The sequence below is a fragment of the Oryx dammah genome, unplaced genomic scaffold (assembly GCF_014754425.2).
Source record: "Oryx dammah isolate SB20612 unplaced genomic scaffold, SCBI_Odam_1.1 HiC_scaffold_19, whole genome shotgun sequence".
In the NCBI taxonomy this organism is placed as follows: Eukaryota; Metazoa; Chordata; class Mammalia; order Artiodactyla; family Bovidae; genus Oryx; species Oryx dammah.
In genome coordinates this window covers 88,273,653-88,285,183 of record NW_024070203.1, presented here as the reverse complement: position 1 = coordinate 88,285,183, position 11,531 = coordinate 88,273,653, and the positions used below count along the sequence as shown (strand labels likewise).

At 41.6% G+C, this 11,531-nt stretch overlaps 1 protein-coding gene across 1 annotated transcript; it reads right to left on the bottom strand.

The window, feature by feature from the left end:
- Nucleotides 1–829: 829 nt before the first annotated feature.
- On the bottom strand, nucleotides 830–11,008 carry PSKH2 (protein serine kinase H2). Its single transcript, XM_040261704.1, is given in 7 exon segments — nucleotides 830–965; nucleotides 967–1,130; nucleotides 9,585–9,690; nucleotides 9,692–9,888; nucleotides 9,890–10,203; nucleotides 10,206–10,246; nucleotides 10,839–11,008. Coding segments are annotated over 7 exon segments (1,128 nt in total).
- Between the last annotated feature and the right edge of the window lie 523 nt (nucleotides 11,009–11,531).

Below are 11,531 nucleotides of genomic sequence, written 5' to 3'. Positions count from 1 at the left end.
TTTTGTAGTTTGCTGTGCAGAAGCCTTTTAGTTTGAAGTAACACCACCATTTATTTTTATTCTATTGCCTATTAAGTTTCTTTATAGTCCCCATAATTAACAACTTCAATGAATACTTGCAGGCTAAATATGAAATTAACGGACACTTGTGACTGTCCCGACTTCCCTGGTGACTCAGATGGTAAAGCGCCTGTCTACAATGCGGGAGATCCGGGTTCGATCCCTGGGTTGGGGAGATCCCCTGCAGAAGGGAATGGCAATCCACTCCAGTACTATTGCCTGGAGAATCCCATGGACAGAAGAGCCTGGTAGGCTACAGTCCATGGGGTCACAAAGAGTCGAATACGACTGAGCGACTTCACTTTCCTTCTTTCTTTGTGACTATCCTGAGTGTTACCCATATACTGGTCTTAACTATAAATCAGTAATTTCAGAACAAGTGCATTTATTCCCCATATCTAACCATGCCCACTATATCTCTGATTCAGCATTCCCTCACATATTTATCCCTTTTGCCTATAATCTCATATTTTATTTAATCCATCAATTATTAACAGATTTATCTACTATTTCCTATTTTGTGAAGGTATCAGTCATCTTTTACAGTAGTATATTTTGGAGAATTGTATATTTTTATATGGAACAATTGCAGATAAACATGTTAAAAATGAAGGTCACCGTTATCCAGTAATAATCACATGTCCTCAGATCGCTGGAACTTCAGGGTGCCTTAACCATGATGAGATGGTCCCTACTGATCTAATGCTACTTATGAAGTCAATGTATCTGGCTTAAAATTGGAAAAAGTGAGTTAAAGGTCATCTACTCACTAAAGTACAGATTGTGGTGATTCTTCTACCCTTGAGCTTCTCTTGCTCCACGTATGCCTTGATTTGTGATAAGAATATGCCTTCGAAGACTGTGCGGATCCAGGACTCTGTGGATGGGGAGATGCACCCTGATGAGGTTCCAGGAAATGACCCTTGAAGAGTCTTCATGGAAGACCCTACAGCCGTGGTGATGACCCAGGAATGGTTCCAGGCCTGCCCAGCTGACAAGCGATGATTACCCCCCCAAATCACCATTTGCCTATAAAGTTCTTCACCCAGTGTAAAAAAAACTGGCCAAGGCTGAGAAGAAAAGTAAGTAATTAAAATAGAATAAAATAATAAAACAAACACACATATACTCAAACACATATATAGAATTATGTTCTTAATTATAAAGATCAAAGCTTATCAAATTCAAGTGACTTCTTCTTCAAATAAGCCACTCAAAGATCATGTCATCAAATATATAGTGAGCCTAAAAATCCACTTTTGAAAAAGACAAAAAAACTCACTCTTTTTAGTGAAAGAAAAACATAAACATAGAAATTCTCTTTCAACTCTCTAATGAATGAGAGTTCTTTTCCAAAATCTGTTCAGTGTGCTGCCATCAGCGATGACAGTTCCCACCTCCTTTCACATGAGCAGGACAAAGTGAAGCAGCCGTTACTGGTGAACTCCACCAACAAATGTTAGGTGAGCCATCGTGGTCATGTCACAGAGTCCCTGTGACTCCAAGAATGAGTCAGAGTGGAAAGTGGAATGGACTGGGAAATCGTCAAATTTCTCTGCTTTTGAAAGCTTACTATATGGAGAAAAGGGAACCCTCCAGCATTGTTGGTGGGAATGCAAACTGATACAGCCGTTGTGAAGAACAGAAAGGAGATTCCTTTAGAAACTAGGAGTACATCTACCATAGGGTCCAGCAATCCAGACTAGGCATATACCCTGAGACAGCCACAATTTTAAAAGACACATATACCCCAGCGTTCGCTGCATCACTATTTACAATAGCCAGGACATGGAAGCTACCTAGATATCCAACCACAGATGAATGGGTAAAGACGATATGGTGCATACATACACTGGAATATTACTCAGCCTTGAAAAAAGAATGAATTTGAGTCAGTTCCAGTGAGGCAGATGAACTTAGAGCCTGTTACACAGAGTGAGGTTAAGTCAGAAAGAGAAAATATTGTTCATTAATGCATATATATGGTGGAGAAGGAAATGGCAACCTACTCCAGTACTGTCTGGAGAATCCCAGGGACAGAGGAGCCTGGCAGGCCATGGTCCATAGGGTCGCAGAGAGTTGGACACGACTGAAGCGACTAAGCACGCACACACGCAAATATATGGAATCTAGAAATATGGCGCTGCTAAAGCTATTTACTGGCAGGGAAGGAATGGAGATGAAGACGTAAGGAACGGACTTGTGCACACTGGAGAGGGAGAGAGTGGGAGAATTCAAAAAGGGAGAAAGCAGCCTCGACACACAGACGCAACCATGCGGAAAACGGACCGTGGTGGGAAGCAGCTGTGTAACACACGGAGCCCAGCCTGGCGCTCTCCGAGGACCCGGGCGCGGGCGTGGAGGAAAGCGCAAGGGGACGGTGGTATATGTCTAAGTACGGCTGATTTGCACTGTTACACGGCAGAAAGCAACGCACCATTACCAAGCGATTTTCCTCCAATCAAAAAATAAAAAAATTAAAACAAAGCGACAACAGCAACAAGAAGAGAGCTTACTCTGGATTTATTACGCCTACATCTCCAGTGTGGAGAGAGAAGGGGGCTTCCGGGGAGAACCCAGCACAGTGCATTTCCTCTGAGCACAGAAGGCCTCACTGTGCCACTTGGCTGCCTACAAGTGCAGTTCCGCCTGTAGCAGGGATATGACATGTGCATTCAGCTATTTGAGGTTTCAGGGACATTCTGGCAAAGTCTACAGCGTTTGCACTTCAGTGCAATGGCAGAAAATCACAGTGACTTTTCTGAGAACGGGGACAAAAGGGCAGTTGCTTTTTCTCAAACTCCTTTTCTGTGTTGCCTACCAATGAGCATGTATCCAGGAAAGAAAAAAAAAAAAAACACTACGATTTTGTATACCTCCTCATCTACAAAGGAGAGAGATTGCGAAAACTGCCCATATGTTTGCTATATCTCAAACAACAATTTCTAGTTGATGTGTATTTTTTTTTAATTGTAAATCTCAAGATAAATAAGGGAATCCCTACAAACTATTGTCTTTGTTCTTGTGGAGAAAAGAAAAATTAAATTCCATGCATAAACATTACATCCTCCAACCTCTTAGCATTCTGAAAATTTGGATCAAAGAAATCAGTAAAGGAATTACTTTTCCTTTCTCCCCCCTCAGTTTATTTAGATAGATGACCTACGAGAAATATTTTTCCCCAAAATAAAATTCTTGAAATAAATGAATGTGTTTGCCAAATACTCAAACACAGGGAAAATCAAACATAAACCTTGCAAGTCTAGACCAAACGTGTCAGTGGCTGACTCATGATGCCACATCCTCTGATTCTGACTAGACATTTATTTGGTCCTGGACCCATACATATTTATCTGGGTTCAAGGCTACTTAAAGTTAAATCATTTGTCTTCAGCGGAACATTACAATGAGAGAAGCCACTGAAAGCTGGAAAGAATACAGAATAAGTGCAATGAGACTTATGGAGAGCTCATTAAGATGACCAAATGAATATACATTGAAAATGCGGAAAATAAGGTAACTGGTGTCCTGGACAAAAATTCTTCAGACAAAGCTCGTATTCAAACACAGGTTATAAATTACAGAATCCCTGAACCATGAAGAACAGCTGGAGAGTACACAGAAGATGATTTCACGTCGCATTTTAGAAAACAACAAGTACAATGAAACAAATGTCAGAATGTCTACTACATTTTTATCTTCTTAATCTAAATTTTATTTTTGCCTATGTTTCATGAAGTACAAAATAGATTAATATACATACATGTATATATTCCAGAAATGCATAAAAACAGCATGCATGCTCAAACTTCTTGACTGACACAAAACGATCAGTTCGTGGGATCACAGGTTTAATCAGATTCCTCCTCTGGAGCACTGTCACCTGGTGAGGTCATTCGGCCCCGTCAGCAGCTTTCACACCCATGTGACGGCCACTGAGGCTGTCTGCATCATTCCTCTTCCGAGAGTTGACCATGTCCACACTTCGGCCTGAAACTTCCCATCTGGCGTTTCTCCTCCGCCTCAGGAAGACAGCGCCGTCAACTGGCCTGGCAACTCGCCGTAACACAGAGAGAGCTGGGGACTGAGGTCACTGGGTCTGGATCAGAGAGGCTGAGCGGCCACACTCAACTCTGAACAGCAAGGCCTCAGTTTCTGCACCAGAAAAGTGGGGATCACCAACTCTCTTTCATAAGATTGCCTTTAGGGGGCTTCCCTGGGGGTTCAGTGGTTAAGAATCCACCTTGCAATGCAGGAGATGCAGGTTCGATCCCTGGTCTGGGAACTAAGATCCCACCTGCCGCAGAGCAACTAAGCCCACGCGCCGGAGAGCTCTGGAGCCCCTGCGCCCCCACGAGAGAGTCTTTGTGCTGCAAAGAAAGATCTCACGTGATGCAGGGAAGATCTCGCATGCCACGACTGAGACCCAGCGCAGGCTAATACATAAGAAACATCAAAAAAGAAAAATAAATAAATAAAAGATTTGCTGTTAGAACCAAAGTAATAAAGTATGTGAAAATTATTTCCGAAGTATAAAATATTACCTAGATTGCTGTTGCTCTTGTTCTAGTTACTGTTAAATCACCATGTGACTCTTTTATAGATACATTTCACTGACAACATTTAGAGGACTAGAAGATGAAAATTGTCCAAAAGTCCTCAGACCTATTCCACTTACTATTACTGTGACAAATACATGCCCTCAAAACTAAAAATAAAAACACCATTCTGTGTGAAGAGGCAATGAACCATGTAAAGACAGAGAAAGCCCTTTGCTTTTATCTGAGGCTCATCCAGTTAGTTACAAGCACATTGTAATATTCATGAACAATGTGGGCCTTTTTCGCCTTTCTTGTCCCTCTCCTTACCTGTGCCTGTTTCTCTGTCCTCTGTAATAGAAACTAGCTAAACTGTACAAAACAACAACAAAGAAGGCAGAAAACTGAAAGTCAGTATTAGAAATCGCACTATTAGCTTTGGAGAAATAAAAGAAATTGAGAGCAACGGGACAGATTCCTGGGAAAGATCGAGGGCAGGAGGAGAAGGGGGTGACAGAGGATGAGATGGTTGGATGGCATCACTGACTCAATGGACAGGAGTTTGAGTAAGCTCTGGGAGTTAGGTGATGGACAGGGAAGCCTGGCGTGCTGTGGTTCATGGGGTCACAAAGAGTCGGACACGACTGAGCGACTGGACTAACTGAAGAGGCTCTTGACGTTAGAGGAAGGATGCTTTCAGCTCTTCACTTCTGTAGAAAGTGAAAGGTTGCTGTTGAATCACGACACTGGGATTCTTGGCCCCCGGAGGAGAAGAATTCAATCCAGCGCCAGAGACGAGGCTTGATCGCTCAGAGCTTTTGTGTAACAAAGTTTTATTAAAGTATAAAGGAGATAGAGAAAGCTTCTGACATAGGCATCAGAAGGGAGCAGAAAGAGTAACCCCCTGCTAGTCTTTAGCTGGGTGTTATATAGTCACCAGCAGTCTGTTAGTGAAAGAAAGGAATGTCTCAAAACTTAGAATGGCACCAGGCCCCTCACCCATAAGATGTATTTTGGGATAACCTTGGCTCCAAATGGTTTATCTTGGGCCATAAAATGATTAACTTGAATCTTGAAGAAGGGCAGAGCACCATACAAATAGTTTCATTTACATAGATTAGAGGAACAATATCGGAGTATAACATACTGGTTTATCAAGTAGGTTCTGAGCCCAAAAGGCGGAACCGACTTGAAGACAGAGTTTGGGCTAAATGCACAGTACATTAGCATAGCTTAAGATAAACATTTCCATAAGAAAAAGGCATTGGTTAATTTCAGGTGAAACCAGGTATCATTATGGCAACACAGAATTTTAAGAGACACCTCCTTTTAAATTTGTATAGAGAAGGAAAAAATATCGCTGGTTTGTTTCCTCCTGCCGCTTAAGAGAGATAAAATGTCTAACACTTGCAGCTATTTCCTCCATTTGGAGACTCCTGGCCTTCCTGCCTGTTACCCTCTCAAAAGCACTGAAGCTAAAAGGGTTGGGCAGGGCTTCCCTGATGGCTCGGTGGTAAAGGATCTGCCTGCCCATGCAGGAGACACAGATTCCGAATCCGGGAAGAGCCCACGTGCCATGGAGCAACTAGGCCTGTATGTCACAACCGCTGAGCCTGCGCTCTAGTGCCCAGGAGCTGCAGCTACTGAGCTCACACACTGCAGGTCCTGAAACCCAAGCGCCCTGAAGCCTGTGCTTTGCAACAAGAGAAGCTGCTGAAGTGAGGAGCCCATGCGCTGCAAGTAGAGAAAGGCCCGTGCAGCAGCAGAGACTCAGCACAGCCAGAAATAAATGTAAAAATCAAATTATTTTTAAAAAATGATCAACCCAAGAAGATATAACAATTATACACATTTATGCACCCAACATAGGAACCCCTAAATACATAAAGCAAATGCCAACAACCGTAAAAGAAGAAATTGACAGTATCAGAACAGTAGTGTAGAACTCTGATAGCCCACTGACACCAATCGACAGAGCATCTAGACAGAAAATAAATAAGGAAATACAAGCTTTAAATAACACAATAGACCGGGTAGATTTAATTGATATTTATAGGACATTCCACCCAAAAGCAGCAGAATAAACTTTCTTCTCACTTCTTCAGGACAGACCACATTTTGGGTCACAAATCAGGCCTTGGAAAATTTAAGAAAATTGAAATTGTATCAAGCATCTTTTCTGACCACAATGCTATGAAATTAGAAATCAATTACAGTAAAGCAATCTTTAAAAAAAACACAAATACATGGAGACTAGATAGTGTGTAGCTAAATAATCAGGTGATTACCGCAGAAATTAAAGGACTAAAGAAACAGAAATACCTAGAAATAAATGCCAGTGAAAACAGGATGACCCCAAACCTATGGGAGGCAAAAGCAGTTCTAAGAGGGAAGTTGAGATCAGTTCATCCTCACCTCAAGAAACAAGAAAAATCTCAAGTAAACAATCCAACCCTACACCTAAAACAACCTGAGAAAGAAGAACAAAGAAAACCCAAAGTCAGTAGAAAGAACGAAATCATAAAGGTCAGAGCAGAAATAAATGAAATAAAAATGAAGAAAGCAATATCAAAGATCAGTAAAAGTTAGTTTTTTGAGATGATAAAAAAAAATGGATAAACCTTTAGCCAGACTCTTCAAGAAAAAAGGGAGATAGCTCGATAAAATTAGAAAGGAGAAAGGAGAAATCATAGCTGACACCATGGAAACACAAAGGATCGTAAGCGACTACTATAGCAACTATATTTGACAGCCTGAAAGAAATGGAAAAATTCTTGGAAAGGTACAATCTTCTAAGACTGAACCAGAAAGAATTAGAAAATATAAACAGATAGATCACAAGCACTGAAAGTGAAACTAATTTAAAATCTTCTAACAAAAAAGTCCAGGACCAGATGGCCTCACAGGTGAACTCTATCAAATGTTTAGAGAAGAGATAATACCTACCATGCTCAACTCTTCCAAAAATTGCAGAAGGAAGAACACTCTCAAATTTTTTCTGTAAGGCAACCATCACCCCGATACCAAAACCAGACAAAGATGCCACAAAAAATGAAAATTACAGGCCAATATCACTGATGAACATAAACACAAAAATCCTCGACAAGATACTAGCAAACAAAATCCAAGAACATATTTAAAGGGCCATACAACACGATCAAGTAGAATTTACCCCAACAATGCAAGGATTCTTCAATATATGCAAATTAATCAAAGGGACTCTAAAGAGTTTTCTCCAACACCACAGTTCAAAAGCAACAATTCTTTGGCACTCAGCCTTCTTTATGGTCCAATTCTCACATCATACATAACTACTGGAAAAACCACAGTTTTGACTACACGGACCTTTGTTAGCAAAATGATGTCTCTGATTTTTAATACGATGTCTAGGTTTGTCATAGCTTTCCTTCTAAGGAGCAAGTGTCTTTTAATTTCATGGCTGCAGTCTCTGTTCTAGATGTATCTTTCAAATTACTTTTCAAGAAATCTGTAACAATTCTTCCCCTACCAACAGTGGATAAGAGGGCTAATCCCTTAGTACTCTTAGCAGCAATGAGTAAAATTGAGCACTTTTAAAAATTTTTTATCAATTTGAAAGACAAAGAAAAGATACGGTTGTCTTCATTTGCATTTCTTTGGGCATTAGTGAAGCTAGACATTCTTTTAAAGCTTCTCATGATCTGCGTTGTCTGTGAATTCTTTCCATCCTTTCCTACCTCCCTGTGTAAATCTCAGTTCTTAATTACCAATTTGTATTCAAACAAATACATGTACAATAAGACATTAAATCTGCAAGAGGATAGAAAATATTATTTTTCAATTTGCTATTGAACTTTTAATTGTGCTTAAGATGTTATACGTATAGATGTTACACTTTAAGTATGTACGATCAAGCTATCAATACTTTTCCGTATGAGGAAATAAAAAAGCCCTTTCATCATTAAACATAAAATAAATTTGGTTACTTGCTCAATAAGAAGTAAATCTCCTGTTTTGTCAGGATTCCCACACGGAGGCATTGGCAACCTTCCTTCCCTAAACAAAACAACGAAAAGTTAACAGATTCCTAAGCACTGGGAGTTCCAAGTTTAAACAATGGATAAATATTTTACACAAACTATAAGGTTAAATATTTGAGAAAACACTACATCTCACAGAGGGCTTGGATCCTCTAGACTCAAGGTGGAAAATGTCTCACCATACACCCAAGCATCACCCTGAGCCTCTGGGTACACATCAGTCTACACAGGGGCTCAGGCTCTGCATGAAGACTGAAGACGTGGCAAACTCACTCACCTACCTGATTGTCAGCACTACGTGTTAGCCACAGACAGCTCAGTCATTGAGGCCCTTGGTACCTTGAGACATGGCTCTCAATCAGGAGTGGTTTTTGCCCCATAAGGGCCATTTAAGAATGTCTGAGGACAATTTTAACCGTCACAACTTTGGGAAGGTGCGTATCTCGTGTAGCTTCTAGATGCCAGTATCTAGCAGACTCTGCTAGTGGTGTGTCTCCTGGTACCTGGTGGGTAGTCTTAGCATCCTACTGCACCCAGGACAGCCATGCCCCACCCCTCTCCCCAGCCCCTCTAGTAAAGAATCATCCTGCTGCAAACACCAATAGTGTTGAAGTTGAGAAACTGTTCCACTGCCCACCAGTGCAGGGGACACCGGTTCAAACCCTGCCTCGGGAAGATCCCGCATGCCGCGGGGTAGAGAAGCCCACGCACCGCAGCTCCTGAGCCTGAGCTCTGGAGCCCACAAGTCACAATGGCTGAGCCTGCACGCTGCAGCCACTGAAACCCACGCACCAGAGCCTGTGCTCTGCAACATGAGCAGCCGCCTCAGTAAGAAGCCTGCACGCGGCACAGAGGAAGCCCGCATGCAGCAACAAAGACCCCGTACAACCCCAAATAAAACATATTAATTTCTTTGAAAAGAAAATCTATTCAAGACCAAGTCAATAGGAGGAGACTGAGCTCTTACCTCTCCTGTATGACTATCTTTGCCTTTCAGAATCTTCCTGTAAAGCCTCACATGGCTTTCATCGTCAAAAGACAGGGATCTGCCAAGTAACACATACTCGATTAGTCCACGCGTCAACTGTGCTGGTATAGGATTTTCTCAGCAAAACTTTGGGAGCTATGTACTCTGGGGTCCCACAGAGCATTCTTACTGTCCAGTCACCCCCTTTGTTCCTAGAGTGTGTCAAATCAAAGTCTGTGATTAAAATGGTTGAGTCTACTCCTGGGTGATCGTGCAAGAGTTTCTCAGGCTTTAGTTGCCTGTTGAGTTATTCTTGATGCATGCACACACTTCATGCCATCAGCAACCACGTGGGGGATTCTGACAGCGTCCTGCTCTGTAAAGGATCCCTGAGAGATGAGTCAATCAAAGAACTCCCTTTCTGGACCCAACCCCACCACCATGTAAACTCGATCTCGGGCCCCAAAGATCTCCAGGAGCTGGATGATGGAACAGTGGCTAACCCCCCATTGGAGAGGCGGCTCAGACTACACATCTCTCTCTCTGCCTTCTCTCATTCTGGTTTCCATCACTTGTATTGCAAAAGGTTTCTTGGTGGTCTTCAGCTCCACCCTGACCGTCTCCTGAAACTGCCGGTCCCAATAAAAGTCTTGATATCATATCTGTTGGAAGAAAAGCCAAATAAATCTGCTATCCTCTCAAGTGATGATTTTCAAAATGATTTAACTTGATGTTTTGCATCAGTTTTTTTAGCTTTACATTCCCACATCCAGTTTCCTTACTTGTGTTCATTATTTTTCCCCCCCCCCCCGCTAATCCTCTTTTGAAATAGAGGCAAGGGATAAAAAGTAATTAGTTGGCAGAAAGACAAACAATCTTAATAAAAATAACTACCATTTATTACACATTTATTATGTGCTAGGATCTTTGTTTTAAATTTTATCCAATGAAATTCCTGCTGGGTGATATTAAAAATTTAAGTGATTTCCCAAGGCTATACAGTTGCAATAGATGGAATTTAAATCTAATTCCTTCAAATGTGTTGCTCCAAATTTTCCTTGAAGAATTTTGGGACCTCCATCTAGCATTTTCCCTCCTCCCTCCAACTCTTTATGTTTATCATTCTGCAACAGCAACCACCAAATCAGGTGGAGAAAATAAAAAAGAAACTTAGTCCTATTTATAGCATCTCCAAAGAGGGAGGAAACGGTATCAGGAGGCAGGGTACAAGCAGTAGGCTTCCTCAGGCTTGACTGTGAACTCTCAGTCCCAGCAACGTCTGGTGTTTCACTCAAGTTCTCGCCCAGAGATGCTCCTTCGTAGATGACCTCTGAGAAAGTCAGCGCGGCTGTGTTACTGAAAAGGCAGCTTTCGGAAGATGGGTGCGGCGGTGTCAGGACCACCCTGCGGCCAGCAGCTCTCATTGTTTCCCCAACCACTCCTCTGCACGTGCAATATTTAAGGAGCCAACAGAATTTTAACCTGGGTTGTGTGTCAGTAATGTGTAAAGTAATCATCTCTCAGCAAGACCAGGAAGTCAAATGGATTTCAAAAGCTAGGGCTCTTCAACTTGAATTATCTGTTAAAGTCTATGTAAATTTAAAAATCCTATCCGAATTTCATCTTCTATCTTTATTTAAGAAATGTGGAGGAAGCGCTTGACTTAGAATTGTGATTTTACAGCTGGAAAGAATATTAGAGAATGATTTCATCCAATCTCTCATTTTAGCAATGAAGCCATTTGAAGATCGGGTTAGCTGATTGGTTAAGCTGTGGAGTGGGGACTAGAACCCAGGTGTCTTTACCTGCATCATAATTCAGTGCTTTCCACACTTTATTACAATTTCTCCCAAGTAAGGATTTCAACAAACGAAATGTACTCGGGGGTGGGGGTGGGGTGCGGGGAAAAACAATTTTTTTAGACACATACCAAAGATTCAAATGCAG